This window comes from Cyclopterus lumpus, chromosome 24 (assembly GCF_009769545.1).
Source record: "Cyclopterus lumpus isolate fCycLum1 chromosome 24, fCycLum1.pri, whole genome shotgun sequence".
Classification (NCBI taxonomy): Eukaryota; Metazoa; Chordata; class Actinopteri; order Perciformes; family Cyclopteridae; genus Cyclopterus; species Cyclopterus lumpus.
In genome coordinates, this window is record NC_046989.1 from 6,434,142 (window position 1) to 6,449,743 (window position 15,602).

Below are 15,602 nucleotides of genomic sequence, written 5' to 3' on the forward strand. Positions count from 1 at the left end.
ATCTATTTTATTTCACTTAATATAATTAATATATTTTATTTCACTTTTTTTACATATATATATATATATATATATATATATATATATATATATATATCAAAATATATAAAACAGCTTTGGACATATTGAAGTATTTCGAATGTGTTGGTAACTCACAATAGTTTCACTGCTTTATCAACTACTAGCGCGGTACAGCTGACTTAAAGGAACCATTGTACCTTGAGTTACATGAAGGACTGAAGGGAAAGAAAACAGCCGGTTCTTGTGAAGGTATTTTTCCTTTTTTATTTACATTTACTAAAAGGAAATTCAAGACTTATATGAATGCTTTGCTTTAAGAGAAAATACCACTGCGGATATCTCCTCTCAATGTTAAACTGTATAACTCTCTTTGAAAAAGGAATAACATCTGCATTCCTAATAAAAGACAAGCTTGCTCAACTCATGTGTTGCAGCTATACAGCCTCTGTTGGGCCGGTGTGACCAGGAGCTTATTGGGGGCTAATTGTAGATAACCAATTCCCCTTCTATTTCAGGATGTAGATACACAAGGAGACAAGTTGAGATGCTACCTCCGAGAGATCCTCCTCTTAGTGAGTGTGCGACGCCCCCGACCGGCATCCTGCGACCGGCTTCATCTAATCATCCAGTCGCTGCATCCAGAAACCCTCCAGTGGGGGATGAGACTGAAGGAAGGCGGTCCAGCGGGTACAGACATACAGTATTAAGTGCTACACATTGAAGCGACGCTTCGACCCCTTAACGTACCACTTCAGTGCAACTGCCACCGCAGATGGAAGATGCCATCAGAGCGGCTGCTGGCTCCTCACATTTGGGCAACAACCAGCGAGTTAATAGCTTCAGTGCTCGCCCACATCCAAATAAAATGCATTTTAACTGTAAATCTCCACCTCTGCTTGCCTCCAACTACCTCCCATTTTCCACAAGGCCCTGCACTAGAAAGGATTATCGTGTGGGAAACCAGGAATGTGTTGACAAAGTGAATATAAAGAAAAAATGTTTACCGTATGTCCATTTTATTCATGCCATTTTCAGGACGTAATAGCAAACTTAAAGTCAACATTTGACATTGAACAGTAGTGTGCAGCATTTTTTTAAACGACGGCATAACAGGATGCACGTCTTCCTATGAACAAAGAGGACATGTTGGACGGGCGGTATTCCTCCATGAAGAGTAAAATAGCATGCTGTACATATTTGTAAAAACTCAACCATTTCGCAACTCCAATTCGTTTGTTGGGAACAAGAACACCCTTTTTCCACAATACATTTCTACTCCATCGGTTCGACGTTCTCCATTTTTGGCAAGGTCACTTAAATGAGTTTAGGGGACTCAAAAAAAACCCAGTAAAATCAAGAGTTTTTCAAGGCACAGCTACAGATAGGCACTTCTAGATTTGTGCGGCTGTTTGCGCGTTTGCAAAATGTCTTCTCTTCATTACTCTAAAAAAAAATAAGTGGTGCGAGTGCCTGAGGGAGTATTTTGGCTGTGTGTCATCATCTGGTTGGCTCGTAAAGCTGCAGGTCTAGCTTGACCCACACTTCTCCAGTGGGGACTTCGTGGAGCAGTAGGCGACGGTTCGCTGCACCTTTGCTCTCCATCTCTTTCTTTATGGTCGCCACAGGAACTTCAGTACGACCCAGGAAATCTGAAGAGGCAGAAAAACCGGTCGTTTAGTAAAAGTGATGAAAATGACTAAGAAATGCAACGTCTTCGAGGGATTTCAAATGTTAGCCGGGACTGATCGATACTGTTTTTGAGGATGATGGCACAATGTCAGTATGTCAACAGATAAAGAGCTTTTGCAGATAGAGATAATATGTGAGAAGCGAAGAACAGAAAGACAGAACACAGAAAAAAAGGGATCTCTGCGTACCAAAACCAAAGATGGAAAGGGTAACAATGTCTGTCGCTTAAAAAGCTCAAAAGAGGACATCAGCGCCTGCTTTGCAACCAGTTTCCTTCATTCTGTGGACAAATCGGCCAAAAAGCCGAACAATCCATCCTGTTTGTGTGAGAATATCTGCGTGTCTCTCCTCCACTGACCGTCTGGTGAGAACTGGTCTTTCTCAAACACAGTGATGCACAGGATGTCCTGGTAGAGGTCTTTGATGAAGAACTGGCAGTTGAAGTTCCACTTTGGGTTCAGAGTGTCGCCGATGGGTCGGGAGGTGTAGCACTGAGCCCCCATCGTCAGCTCGCAGTACGGGTTGCTCTTACCTGGTGGGGCACATCGTTAAATTAACTACACATTACTGTGAACATGGGATGGAAGGACACGAGGCAACAGGGAGGAGCGATGGGCTCTGTGTTCCTCACCGTTGGGTTTACAGGCTTTGAGCTCCTGGGCTTCAGTGACGGTCACCAGCAGTCGTCCGATACCGCTGGTCTTCAGGGAACGTGCTAACACACACACACACACACACACACACTAAGATGGACTGCACACATTTTTCAGCTGAAATCGCTGCTATTGTGACTAATGTGTGGACAAAACCGGTGCTTATACAATTCAGGGCGATTACAAATTTGACAAATACAAATGATCTTTCGTTATGAGAAAGGGATTTTTTTGCTTAAGGCAGAGCAAGGGTGGGTCTTTTTAACAAAGTTGTATTTCAGCCATAGCCTGCTAGATTTATTAAAACAAATCTAATTAAAAAAAATTACCATCACAATACACTTCATGGATTTTTGATTGATTTCAGTAATCCAATGTTCTCTCTAACAGTTGTTCCATCCTTCACTTTAGTTTGCGTCACAAAAGAAAGTAAAAAAAGTTAAGTATCTTAAAGTTGACCTATATAATTCAAGTTGGACATAATATCTCTTTCTTCTAAAATAGAGAGAGGCTACAATATTCATAACTTTGATATTTTTAACATATATTTTGAAATAGTTAATTCCACTTCGTATGTGCACATTGTGAAAACTTAATTAATATGGTTTTAATTTGGATGACACTGTCTTAAAATGATATCTTTTACCTCTTTTAGTTAATGGTGAGACGAGTTGTACCAAGTCTCTACAGTGTTGTATATTTTTTCTAAGTCAACAGAAGGGTATCGATAATGCAAGGGAAGGTAAATGTAATATATTCAACCACAATAACTATTGCACAGAATAGGTATGTGGTTGTAAAATCTGTATAATTCAATATGCGTGTGTCAGTATTTACACGTATCTCACTAACAATTGTACTGTGGTCCGCTTGTCTACAGAGATCAAATGCTCTAGAAGGACACGGTGAGGTTGTTCAGCACATGGTCATCAGGTTTACCTTGGTACGCCTTCTCTCTCTTTTTCTTCTCCGTCTCTATGAATTGTTCCGATGCTGCTTTGATCTTCTGGACCCACGTTGTCCTACCGACACAGTACACGCACAGATTATTTTAGACGATGTGAGGAGGTGATCGGTTATGAAGTTTGTGAATGTGTGCATGTGCGAGCGCACCTCTCGTTCAAGGTCTCGGTTTTGAGTGTGTAGACGCGATCGATGTGCGAGACGTGGAAGATCGGCTCATCGCTGGACGGGTCCGCCGGCATTTTTACCAACACCTCGTTTAGAAACAGTGGCTGGGGGAAGAAAATGAAGAGATGAATCACTTACGGACAGAAGTCCAGAGAAGGAAAACGATGAGAAGATTTCCCCTGCTGTATGCCATACATAATCAAAGCAGCGCATTTACTATTTTACCACCACAAAAAAGGTATTTATAATCCTGTGTAGGATAAGCGGCGAGCCTCTCGCTTACTGTTTTGTACATCTTCAGCTGGATGTTGGTCTTGAGGCTGAATAGCTTGTCTGGTCCTGAGGAGGAGAAGGGTTTGGCGCTGTGTGTGAGGAGGAGGAAGTCATTGAAGAGGAAAACCCACAGCTCCCTGCTGCTTTTGGTTTTGTGAAGCCGGCCGCTGTGGAGCAGCTTGCGAGGCCCGAGGCAATTAGTCAGCGAGTTGAAGACCAAGTGCTGAAAGATGGTAAAGACAGGCGTGACTGAGGAGGGGAGGTGGGAAAGGACAGAAAAACTATAAAGTACAGTAAGTGCTTTAGTGAAAAATGCTCAGCGGCTTCGCTACTCTACGTGTGCATTTGTTGTTGTAACAGAAAGGATCAATTCTGATGTGGAGGAGTTTGTTGTAAAGCAATCGAGCAGAATCTATACAACAGTGGCATCCCACATAAAATAACGGTACTTTACTGCAGCAATAAAACGTCAAATGTATCGACTACTGAAGAAAGGTCTGAATGTGTTTACCTCTATGGGTCCGTCACATTGCACGTGGCCCTGTATCCACTCCAGCCTGTCGGAGTTCTCCTTCTCCCGGACTCCCTCGTTGACCTGAGAGCACAGCTCCTCGGCCCGCTCCAGAGCCTCCCTCAGCGGGCTGCGGTCCGCATGACAGTCCGGGGTGTGCTCCAGGATCTGACCAACCAGGAGTCACACAGTGAATATCAGGGGGAAAAAAGTAGTGGGGGGGTGGGGGGTGTTTGTAACTAGACACACAGAGAATATTTTCCACATACGTTCTTTATGAGCAGGGGGTAGCGTGTGATCCTCTGCATGGGCTTGAGGAGGAAGCTGGACAGTGGCATTCCTTTGCAGCGGTAGTTAGTGGCAATCTTCTGCTCAAGAGCAGTCAGACAGTGAGAGAGGAAAAAAAAAGGGATTTCACTGTCTGTTTTGTCCCTTTGTTTCTTTAAAAAAATAAAAAATAACTCATTATCTGCACCCTGTACCTTGAGGAAGTCTTTGAAGTCAGGCTGGTTGTGGGTTCTGCTCTGCAGCAGGGCAGCGGCGTTGAGCTGGCAGGAGCAGAAGCGGATGTAAGGCTGCATGTGCGCGAGCTCCGAAGCCAACAGGTCCCCGATCAGCTGAACCGGCATGTTCTCTCCTTCGGTCTTTTTACGGACGAGCAGCGCTCTGGAAAACAGGGAGGATGAGGAGGATGACGTAAAACACGATTCTTGTTACATCTTCATTAGCAGATCAAAATCGTTTTATTTTTCCTTTAAATCATTTAATCATTTGCAGTTGCTTCCATTAACACATCGTGGATGACAACATACAAAGAAGAAGCAGAGTTTGTGCACATATCATTTCCCAGAATGCTTCATAAACAAGGGTTAGTGGTACCTACTTGAGTAATTTGGTGTTGCACACTATCAGGTCCCTCCAGTTCACAAAGATCACTCCCATCTCAGCTTCTGTCAGCCGGCCCGACTCGGACATGGGCTTGTAGAAGACCTAATGATGCAAATGGACGCAGAGATTAGACACTGCAGACAACAGCAGGTTCTGCATGCTTGCTCGTGTACGTTCGCACCTCGAGAACCAGCTCCAGGTCTTCCACGTAGGTCTCCTCAGTCTGGATGACCTCGTGGATGTAACCCTGCCTCTTCCTCTCCTGAGGGGTCATCGTGTCCAGCGTCATCAGGTCAGCGCACCCTACAGCGCATGCGTGCATGCAAAACAAGCAAACATGCGGGCCACGCATGCACCAAATGAACACACAAGCATGTGCATCACACACCAATACTTTACAGTCGGTCATCAACACAGTGTGTCTGAGGAAATATACAGCCAAAACACACAGGACACACAGGGCATGTTAAAATCTGCATTTATTATCGGCTCTATATTTTATTTACACTTAATGCACAGACAAGAGTGAGGCACGTTGTAGTTGCAGTACATGAACTCTGGGAACATAGCAGGCAATGCTAACGCTAAGATCACTGCTACCAAGGACACTGGATTAAAGAAAAGCACCTGTCATGGTGGAGTGCTCACACTCCTCATGATTGCATAGGCGTGAATGAGTAAAGTAGCCGATGCTCGAGGGAGAGAGCAGTGGAAGACTCCGTCGGTAGTCTTTGAGGTTCAAACTTGGCACAAGTTGGGAGGTGCACGTCAGCAGTGTGGCGTCATTATCTCTGACCAGTTGGTACGCTAACTAACGTCTGTGAGTTGTTTCTTCTTCTTTCTTTTTTTTGTTGTTGCTGGTGATATCACAGTTCAGTACAGGATGAGTGACGACATTAAATCGATTGGAAGCATTAATAAATGGAGGAGTGCATCATAAGTGAATAACACAATCACAATGAATTGGTTTTAGAACGAGCAACGTGTCAGCAAGCGGCAATCGAGGTTATTGGTGATCTTCACGTTGGTCCGTTTTTAATCAAGGTTTAGTGTTGTTAGTGCAAGAATGAGCGACCCTGTTCAGTTATACTGACTCGTAGCCTTAAATTAGAACAACTAAAGGACTTCAGTCTAATTTACATATTATTTTATATACTACGTCAAAAACATTTTTTTGTGATTCATATTTCCATTCATCTTTCGCAAAAAAAACTACACATTTCATGCTTTTGCATCAGAGGGACAAAAGCCTCCGAAACACGTCTAGCCGCCTCGGCCTCCCTCGCTCCCCCGGCTAATTAGTTAGTCAAAGAAAACAACAAAGGAAAAACGCAGCAGAGGAGCGAGCGAGGGGGATACGGGTGAGTAAATAAATGCCTTTCAGATAATGACGAAGAGGAGAAGGTAGAGGAAGCAAAAATAAGTTTTTAAAACAGAGAACGACAGAGTTCCAAACGAGTGAGGTGGAAAGCGCAGAGCCGGGCTGCTGTTGCTGACGGCTGGGCTTCCTGTTGCGATAGGGCAATTCAGATTGGCTCAGACAGGAGGAGGAGGAGGAGGAGGAGGAGGAGGAAAAAGAAGAGAAGGAGTAGAGAGGAAAGCCAGCGTTACTGTCCTACAGAGGAAACAGAAGACACAAAAAAAAGAGATGACGTGGAGGAGCGGGAGTGGGAGGTGGAGTGAGATGAAGGAGAGACGGAGAGACATTAATATAGTTTTAATATTAATGCTAGACTCCTACATGGAAGTGCATTAATAATGTATTTCTGGAAATGTAAATGTTGTTACTAATCATATCAGCTGGAGCGTGTGTGTTTTCTTTCTCTCTCTCTCTCTCTCTCCCTCTGATGAAACGCAGCCGTCGTGTGTGCCGGGGAGTGTATGAGTTCACGTTCATGAGAATTAAAATGTCATTGTGTTTCGTTTCGTGTCTGCGGCTTCAACAAGTTCCTCCTAATTAAACGCCAGCGTGTTTACTCTTGTTAACAGAGATCGACTGCTGTGGAGAGAACATGCAAGCTATGAATACTAATTCAAACATACGCCTCTTGCTTAACAATTAATCGCCACTCTAAGGAAAAGAAAAAGAACAAGAAATCCGGCCAGCTACGCGTCAATAAGTGAATTACACCCAACAGAGCAGTCACCAGTGTACTGTACACACAGCTGTGTGCATGGTGGGAAAGTTAATCTTACATTATCTTTACCTCCCATATCAATCTCCCAGTCAAAATGAAATGTGACTCTTAATTTGAAAGTGATCCGTGGTTGTTCCCTCTTGCTCTGTGACCCAGTGGATTCGTTGGAAAAGACATTTTGGGAAAAATGCTCATTCCCCTTCTTGCCGAGAGTCAGATGACCACTCTCATATCTCAACGCTAACGTTAGCTTAGCGCAACATAAAGAGTGACAACGAGGACATTCGACCTTTGGATAGAGAGAGCAAGACCAAGATCTCCTCTCTGCTTCCTGTCTTCATGCTAAGCTAACCGCCCGCTGGCTCCACCTTTAGTTCAGACAACAGACCGGCGTTCTCGGCAAGAAGACGCACAAACGTTGTTCCCAAAACGTCAAACTATTCCTTTGAATGATTTTTTGTAATTGTTGGTTAGACGTTTCAGGGACACTTAAAAAGGCAAAATAAAATGTTTAGTTAATTTAGGTAATTTGAGGTGTGAGACGCCAATCATTCCAATAAGAATCCGGACCAACGTATTTGGGGATGGAGCCTTTTAAGTGTGGTGGGTTCATGTCCACCAATTAGTGACAGGAAGCGACTCTGTTGATCTTACCGTCAGTCTCTCCATGCCCTGACATGGATGAGGTCTCTACTGTGCCTGCAGTGAACCAAGTCAACCAATCAGATTGTCAGCAACAAGAGAGACATTTCTTTCTCCAGCTGATAAATACAGCACTCCCGAACTAATTCAAACTATGTGTGTGAATTATTGATTTGCTATGTATGTAGACAGATAAATATTGTCCCTCGGTGAAAATCTATAATGGCAGAAGAAAAACAAAACCTGAGGTTTACTCACATTGCTGACTGGGGTCTGATTCTGTTGTCATCTTGATGTAATTGGTGGGCAGCAGGCCCGTGACCCCATTGATGTCTGCTTTCCACCAGTCAGGGTTGGTCTTGTCCAGGATGCTGATCAGCTGTCCCTTGGAGAAGCTCAGCTCATCTCGATTGGCGGCCGTGTAGTCGTACATTGCAATAACTTGGCACACTGAGGGTTCAGAGGCACACATGGTGTTTTATAAAGACGTGAGTTTCAGGGCGTTGAAAAGTCACATGGTTCAGTCTACTGGATTTGTGCTGTCGCGGAGTGGATCCAGGACAAGCAATGCTGTAGACTCTAAATCTCGTTGAATGTTAGCTATATATTGATAATACCAATCATTTGTAAGGTTTTCTGGAATAATTGCTGGACAAAATAGAGCAGTAATTGGATATTTGTAAAATTAACAACAATGCTCTTTAACCACCAAATGAAACTACATTGTCCAATTCTGATTTGTATACACTCATTCCAGGTTAGTCAGTCACTTATATTGAGCGTCACAGTAATTTAATAGCATTCTGGTATTTGCACCATACTCGTTTCATGCATTAATGCACTTTTGTTTGGTTAAATGTCACAATCAGACTCATCAGCAGCTTTTGGCGTCGTCGTCGAAGTAATCGTGGCCAAGAAATATGTGTCCGCTTGACTACGTGAGACGGAACTGATGGATCACTATGTTCAAAGTGTGTCAGCACCTGGCAGAGGGGAGGGGGAGGGCTTGCTGCTGGAGGGACCGAGGAGCTTGACGTGAGAGGAATGAAACCAGCCTCTCTGCCGCTTCTTGCCTCGAGCCTGGAGGGCAAAGAGCCAGTGAGAAATAATCAGTCGCCCGCTGGTTCACTTCTGAGATGTAAAATGGATGAATTGATTTTTGTCGGGCGCTGAGAGCTGAACCTCCAGAGTCTCAGCAGGACAAACAACCGGTACCGAATCTTGAAGGGTCTTTACTGGGAATTTATATTCGCTACCTTCATAAATCAAGCCAAAGCTCAAGCCTAAAGTCTGTGAAATGTCTAATCCCACTTGACTGACCTTAATACAAATGTAAATCAGCATATGAGGCAGTTAGGGCATTGGACAATTTGACAAAGCTGTGGTAATCCGACAACAATGTAAATTCAAATTTGGACTATCTTGTCGTAGCTGTCCCCTCGCTGCAAACTTGACTCATTACGGTCTCATTACTGTCAAACTGTTCGCTACAGCGGCCTGGATCTGACAGCAGAAACAAAAAACATTGTGATACACAAGACACACTAAACCTGACTGTGAACCTGTGTTGCGTCACATGTTTCTTTGAATCTATTAATAAAGCATTTGTTATTTTTCACATTATTCATCATTTCAATTGACATTTTCCCAGCATTCTTCAAACAGAGGAAGAAAAGACCGTCCGTGTGGATATTCAAATATTCTCCACCATGACGGATTACTCATACATATACAGCGCTCCGACGTGCATTTGACCTTGAACTGCACATCAGCATTAACAGCTGTAAAACCTTGTTACTGAGATTTTAAAGTTTTAACATTATTCTTTTATTCCTATGTTCTTATATATATATATATATATATATATATATACACACACACACACACACTGACCTGCAGTTCCCCGAGCCACCAGCCAGTGGAGTTCTTGGCCAGGACCACAATCAGTTGCCCTGGAGACAGATGCAGCTGATGCATCGTCGGGGCAACAGCGGTGGAGGTGGTGGTGGTGACTGCCTGGGCTATCTCTGTTGACAAAACAGAGATAGCTGAGGGGGGATTTAGATCAGGTAAATGTCAAGAGCATAACAGAGTTAATCAGCAGACTCATAGTCTTTGTGTGTCTGTGTGTGTGTGTGTGTGTGTGTGTGTGTATATGTGTGTGTGTGTGTGTGTGAGAGAGAGAGAGAGAGAGAGAGAAAATCGCTGTCTTACCAGGCTTTTTGATTAGAGCTCCAGGTTTTGACACCTAAATTAATTAAGTAACAGTACATTAAGGAGTAAAGTAACAAATAAGTCAATTGTATTTCAAATATATATACACACACATAATAATAATAATAATAATAATACGTGCATATCACAGGTTTACGGCTGACTGATCTTTGCAATATTACTTAACATATAATGTACTTTATACAATTAATGAAATTAGAAAAGTTAATCTGTGTCACCTCTGGTTCAACAGGTCGGACATAGTTAGAGGGGAAAACCCCGGTCTGATCCCCGATGCATCCTCGCCACCATTCTCCTTCCCTTTCCGTCACCGTGACAACGTCTCCCTCAACAAACGTCAGGTCCCCCGCCTCCGGGCTCTCATATGTGTACAGAGCAACATACTCTGGTTTGGATCAAATACAAGAGCGTAAATCAGAGCAATGTGTCCGACAGTTGGCTTGTTGTCATAATTACACGTAGAGACTTTCTTTCTACATGTTAGCTATTCTTACCTTCTAGCTGAACAGTGTCAGATGTGTCATCCAAACTGGAATGGGAACAACACATAGTCAATTTAGTCTTACACTCAGCGGACATCAGAGAGGTGTGTGTGTGTGTGTGTGTGTGCTCTTGTGTGTCCTCATACTCTGTATTGCCTCCCGTCTCCACGGTGACATAGCTTTTTGGGAACCATCCCTGAGTCCCGTTGAGCTGTCCCAACCACCAGTCCTCCCGCTGCTGCAGCACGCCGATGACGTCGCCCTGGGAGAAGCTCAGCATCGCGGTGACGACGTCACCCGTGCCGGAGGCGAGAGTGAGGTTTGTTTCTGAGGTGGCTGACCACGAGGAGACGGCTCGAGCCAACAGAGGGGCGGAGGACTGAGGAGTAGGATGAGAAGGGCAGCAAGGTTTCACATGAGAGTCGAGCAATTCTTCTATGAAATCAAGGAAAACAAATCAAATCAAATTTTAAAAAGAACTTTAAATATCTCGGATCACCTGGCAATTTCTGACCGTGAGATCTACTAACCTAGAATTATTTTCCTGTCACCCTGAGTCCACAACCATTTTTATGGGCAAAATACAGTTATTTACCTCGCAGTAAAGCGTTCATTGTGTGCTTTTTCATATTGCTTTGCTGAAACGGTGTGCTCGTGCCTTAGATAAAGCAATGCCCTGTTCTAAGCAGCAGAAGATTAAACCGTCAGTACAAACACAAGCGACTTAAGACTCGACCCACAAAGACTTGACTCGGACTTGCCAAAAATGACTTGTGAGTATCTCTGCTACTAACTGATGTTATCTATTGGGAGATGGAGATCTATAAATGTCTGCGTGAGCCACAGAAAGGCAAACAGAGACTCTCATAGGGAAAAGCTATTAATATACAGCCGTGCTGCTGCTGAAGATGTACTGTATATATATGTGTGTGTGTGTGTGTGTGTGTGAGAGATGGTGACGGCAGCAGTGTGTGTACCAAGCCAGACCCAGATAGTTGCCTGCCAAAGCTTGTTTATAGCTCAGAGATACTATCAAGGCAGACATCACTAAAGCGACAGAGCAACCAGCTGTAACCACAAAGTTGATGTGGCAACATATTTGCAAATAGCTGCTTATTTACACATGCAACAGCTACAGAGAAACATTGACATTCATTCAGTCATGTCTTTGGTCACCTGGCGGAAAGCACGTCCAATATTCAATCTCCTGAAACCAGTAAAGTTGTGGGACGGAAGAACCAAAACAATGAGCTGAAAGAAGCTAAACAGCTCCGAAGAGCGGAGGGGAACCGCAGCATTTTATAACTCTCTGGGTGTTACAAGAAATCTAATTACAAGAGATTTATTTCCCATTTTAATTTATTCAATTGTTAATATAAAAGTAATAACTATTGCGGCTTCAATCTGATAAAATGGCAGCACTGAGAGACCGTAGCTTATTAAAAGGGCTTTTGAAAAAGACATTATGGAGAACTTTCTGTCGTTGTCATGCCTGAACAAAAGAGAGTAATACAGAAGGGATAGAAGCAGATAACTCCCACGTTGCTCCCGTATAAACGTGGCTACGCATCCCCAGAAATAGAACGCTAATCTCTGAACAGACAAAGCAACAAAACAGGGTTTTAATTTGCATCCGGAGTAGGTCACCTAAACGTGTATCTGTCCATCAGGAGGGAGCTTTTCTTTTAAAGGAAACTTAAGTTAGCCCCAATTCCCCCGTGTGCCCGGAGTTAAAAGTAAAGTTGAGCGTTACCTGTGACGCGTTCGATTGGGCAGGAACAGTGATGTCACATGCTGCCTTCTTGTCTGGGACTCTGGGTTAAACAGGAGGGACACACCATTCAAGAAGGAGCGCACACAAGACAAGGCTAGCATACATAGCAATGCCCAAAGCATGACGGCTTATAAACTAGCATCGTGGTTCTCAACCTTTTTTCAGTGATGTACCCCCTGTGAAATATTATTTCAGCCAAGTATCCCTCCCAACCTATTTTTGATTGATTATTTAATATTTATTGTTATCAGTGTCCGATTTTAATGTAAAATATATAAAATTCAGTTTATGAATTTACACTTATATTTTATTGAATATTTGTTAAATAACAATATTTAAAAGATTTTTGAATGGATGTCTTTCCGTTACCTTGTGTTAAGTGGTGGCGGCGGCGGACAGGACGATTTTCCAATTGAAGAAGGGACGGGTGTCTTGGTAGTGGAGGGTGTTGGACATTTCTCTGCGTAACTCTGGGGGAACCAGCCCCTGTTTCCATGGTAACTCCCGCAAAACCAGCCAGGCTCACCGACGGTCTGCTCATCCACCTGCGTCGTGAAAAAAAAACACGGTTTAATCACCGGCAATTAGCCATAACAAGCCGACGATGATGAACGCGTTGTTTAACAGCGGCAGTGGTTTTTTGGACCGACAAGGAACAATAACTACTACAGAGCAATCATACATACAGATATCCATCTAAACCATCGGACAATGCTTTATTTTTAATTGACTGTGTTCAATTCTATCCTGCATCTTTTTACCAACCCATGCTCATCAAATATTGTATTAAAAACTAACAAATATTAGCACCTCTAAGTTAGCTACTACTGTAAGCTAAGTTAATTAATAGAGTAATATCTTTCATCTAGTTACTAGATGAAAGATACAGATGTTTGAATCCCATAGTCACACATCTACTAGAATCTAGTAGATGTGTGACTATGGGATTCAAACATCTGTATCTTTCATCTCGTAGACGTGTGACTATGGGATCCAAACATCTGTATCTTTCATCTCGTAGACGTGTGACTATGGGATCCAAACATCTGTATCTTCCAGTGCGAGTGTGTGTCTCGTACCTCTATCAGGCCGTCTGCGTCGATGCTCAGCTCGTCTGCGTTTCGGGCCACAAACGAGTACAGAGCTCGATACGTGGTCAGCTTGGAGGGGCGCTGAGCATCCAACACCGGCTGTTGTTCTCCTCTCTCCTGCTCTTCTTTCCTTCTCCTCTCCTCCTCCTCTTCTTTCCGTTTCCTTTCCTGCTCCTCCTCAATCTTCCTCTTCTCTTTCTCCTCCTCCTCCCTCTTCCTCTTCTCCTTCTCCTTCTCCTCCTCCTCCCTCCTCCTCCTCTCCTCTTCCTGCGCTTTCTCCTGGGCTGCTTGGAGGCAAGCCTGTGCCTCCCTCTCCTCCTCCTCCTCCCTTTGTCTGGCCCTCTGCTCCTCCAGGAGCCTCCTTTGACGCGCCTCCTCTTCCTCCTTCTCCTGTTGCTCTCTTCTCTCTTGCTCTAGCTTTGCCTGTCTGTGGAAAGTACATTTTGTAAAGCCCGACATAAAAAATGTGTTTCGTCGGAAATGAAGGTCACCAGAAATATCCTGGAGAAACAAAAGCCGATTCAAATAAAAGCACAGTGCGAATCATTTGCAGTCACACTCACCTGGCTGCCTCTTCTTCCTCCCTCCTCTTCCTCTCCATCTCCTCGTCCCTGCGCCTCTGCAGCTCCCTCAGTTTCTCTTCTTTGACTCTGTGCAGGTCGACCAGGACAGCCTGCTGCCTCACCTGCTTCTCCCTCAGCTCCTGATGCAGCCACAGAATGTACCGTGCATTAGAGAGATATCAAAGACACAAGCAACCACCATTTCAACGATGCAGAAGACGGTGTTATGATCAGACACGAAACACAACACAAGCGCCAACGACAAACAAGCCAAAGTAGTGGATGCACAGGACTGTACGTTACATTTGTGCTCAATGTATAGACAGATTTGGATGTGTTGCAAAGCTCATATCTGCATACAGTATGATACACATATTTGATGCAATAGTACTAATACAATCATATCCAAACAAGCAAAATGGCTCAAAAAAGCAGCCATTTACAGGCACATGCAGAGGTGTGTGTGTGTGTGTACACGGCGAGTTCATTTGGTCCCTTGTGCAAGTTAAGCGTGTGTGTGTGTGTGTGTGTGTGTGTGTGTGTGTGTGTGTGTGTGTGTGTGTGTGTTTTACCCTCAGGGTGCATCCTGTTTACACAAAAGAACACAGGCGAGAACAAATCCCGCAACAAAAAAAAAGGAAGACATGGTACCAAAGGAGGGCTCCGTTTAATAATGAGTCGAAAGAAAGAAAAACAACCCCAAGGATGAGCGAACAGATCGAATCATCACGGGATGAAAAGGAGAGCAAGATTGAAGATTGTGGCAAGAGGTGAGATGGAAAAAAAAAACTAATAAGGAGGAGGGGTGAAAAAGATTACACAGTCAGAGGGAGAGAGAGGAAGAGATAGAGGGAAGGAGGAAGAAGGATAACCTTGATGAGAAGGAAGAGCTGGGTAAGGCAGGCCAGCAGAGACAGAAGGCCCCGCAGGAGACAGTCATCCATATCCCCAAGCTATGACAACACAGTGTGATGATGCAGGAAATGGAAAGATGGAAGAGAACAGAGGAGGGTAGACAATCAAGATAAAAGTCGAGTTGTAAGACGGATAAAAGAAGAAAAAGGAAAGCAGAAAGAAAAAGAGCCATCGGAGAGAAACACAATTAATGGAAAAAAAACCACGGCGAGAAGAAAGATTTCCAGGTGGAGGAAAGCAGGGGGAGGAAAAAAGACAGAGGAGAGAAGGAAAGGTGTTAGAAGATATTAAAAAGCATTGGAAAAAAAAAACGATATGGAAAACGATAGAAGAGATAACTGTTGTTACTGCAACTTTTAGCATTAGATTGACGATATGTTGAAAGGAGATATGACATCATCCATCACAGGTATTGAATACTCGGCGTGTGCGAGTGCAATAACAAGGTTTCTCTTTTCTTTCCTGAGGGGCGAAACTCCAAGCAGCGTTTTTTCACTGTGAAACTCCCTTTTCTGTTTTATTCCAACAAACCGAACAAAAAGAAAGATAATATTGGTGTAATCCCTTATATAGTTGGATTGCTTTATTTTGTCGTG

General features: G+C 43.7%; 1 protein-coding gene across 1 annotated transcript in view; it reads right to left on the reverse strand.

The window, feature by feature from the left end:
- Nucleotides 1-1,017: 1,017 nt before the first annotated feature.
- The window catches only part of LOC117727571 (intersectin-2-like), a 33,235-nt gene continuing 18,650 nt past the window's right edge, over nucleotides 1,018-15,602 (reverse strand). Inside the window, exons 17-39 of the mRNA XM_034527945.1 lie at nucleotides 14,092-14,231; nucleotides 13,517-13,955; nucleotides 12,807-12,982; nucleotides 12,417-12,477; nucleotides 10,810-11,042; nucleotides 10,676-10,710; nucleotides 10,400-10,566; nucleotides 10,161-10,194; nucleotides 9,840-9,973; nucleotides 8,930-9,026; nucleotides 8,205-8,396; nucleotides 7,959-8,003; nucleotides 5,348-5,469; nucleotides 5,162-5,268; nucleotides 4,761-4,944; nucleotides 4,548-4,646; nucleotides 4,279-4,446; nucleotides 3,778-3,990; nucleotides 3,477-3,598; nucleotides 3,303-3,385; nucleotides 2,342-2,425; nucleotides 2,069-2,242; nucleotides 1,018-1,670 (exon numbers count right to left, since the gene is read on the reverse strand). Of these exons, the coding sequence (XP_034383836.1) occupies nucleotides 1,519-1,670; nucleotides 2,069-2,242; nucleotides 2,342-2,425; nucleotides 3,303-3,385; nucleotides 3,477-3,598; nucleotides 3,778-3,990; nucleotides 4,279-4,446; nucleotides 4,548-4,646; nucleotides 4,761-4,944; nucleotides 5,162-5,268; nucleotides 5,348-5,469; nucleotides 7,959-8,003; nucleotides 8,205-8,396; nucleotides 8,930-9,026; nucleotides 9,840-9,973; nucleotides 10,161-10,194; nucleotides 10,400-10,566; nucleotides 10,676-10,710; nucleotides 10,810-11,042; nucleotides 12,417-12,477; nucleotides 12,807-12,982; nucleotides 13,517-13,955; nucleotides 14,092-14,231 (3,261 nt within the window). The 3' untranslated portion in view covers nucleotides 1,018-1,518. The remainder of the gene's footprint in view (nucleotides 1,671-2,068; nucleotides 2,243-2,341; nucleotides 2,426-3,302; nucleotides 3,386-3,476; nucleotides 3,599-3,777; nucleotides 3,991-4,278; nucleotides 4,447-4,547; nucleotides 4,647-4,760; nucleotides 4,945-5,161; nucleotides 5,269-5,347; nucleotides 5,470-7,958; nucleotides 8,004-8,204; nucleotides 8,397-8,929; nucleotides 9,027-9,839; nucleotides 9,974-10,160; nucleotides 10,195-10,399; nucleotides 10,567-10,675; nucleotides 10,711-10,809; nucleotides 11,043-12,416; nucleotides 12,478-12,806; nucleotides 12,983-13,516; nucleotides 13,956-14,091; nucleotides 14,232-15,602) is intronic.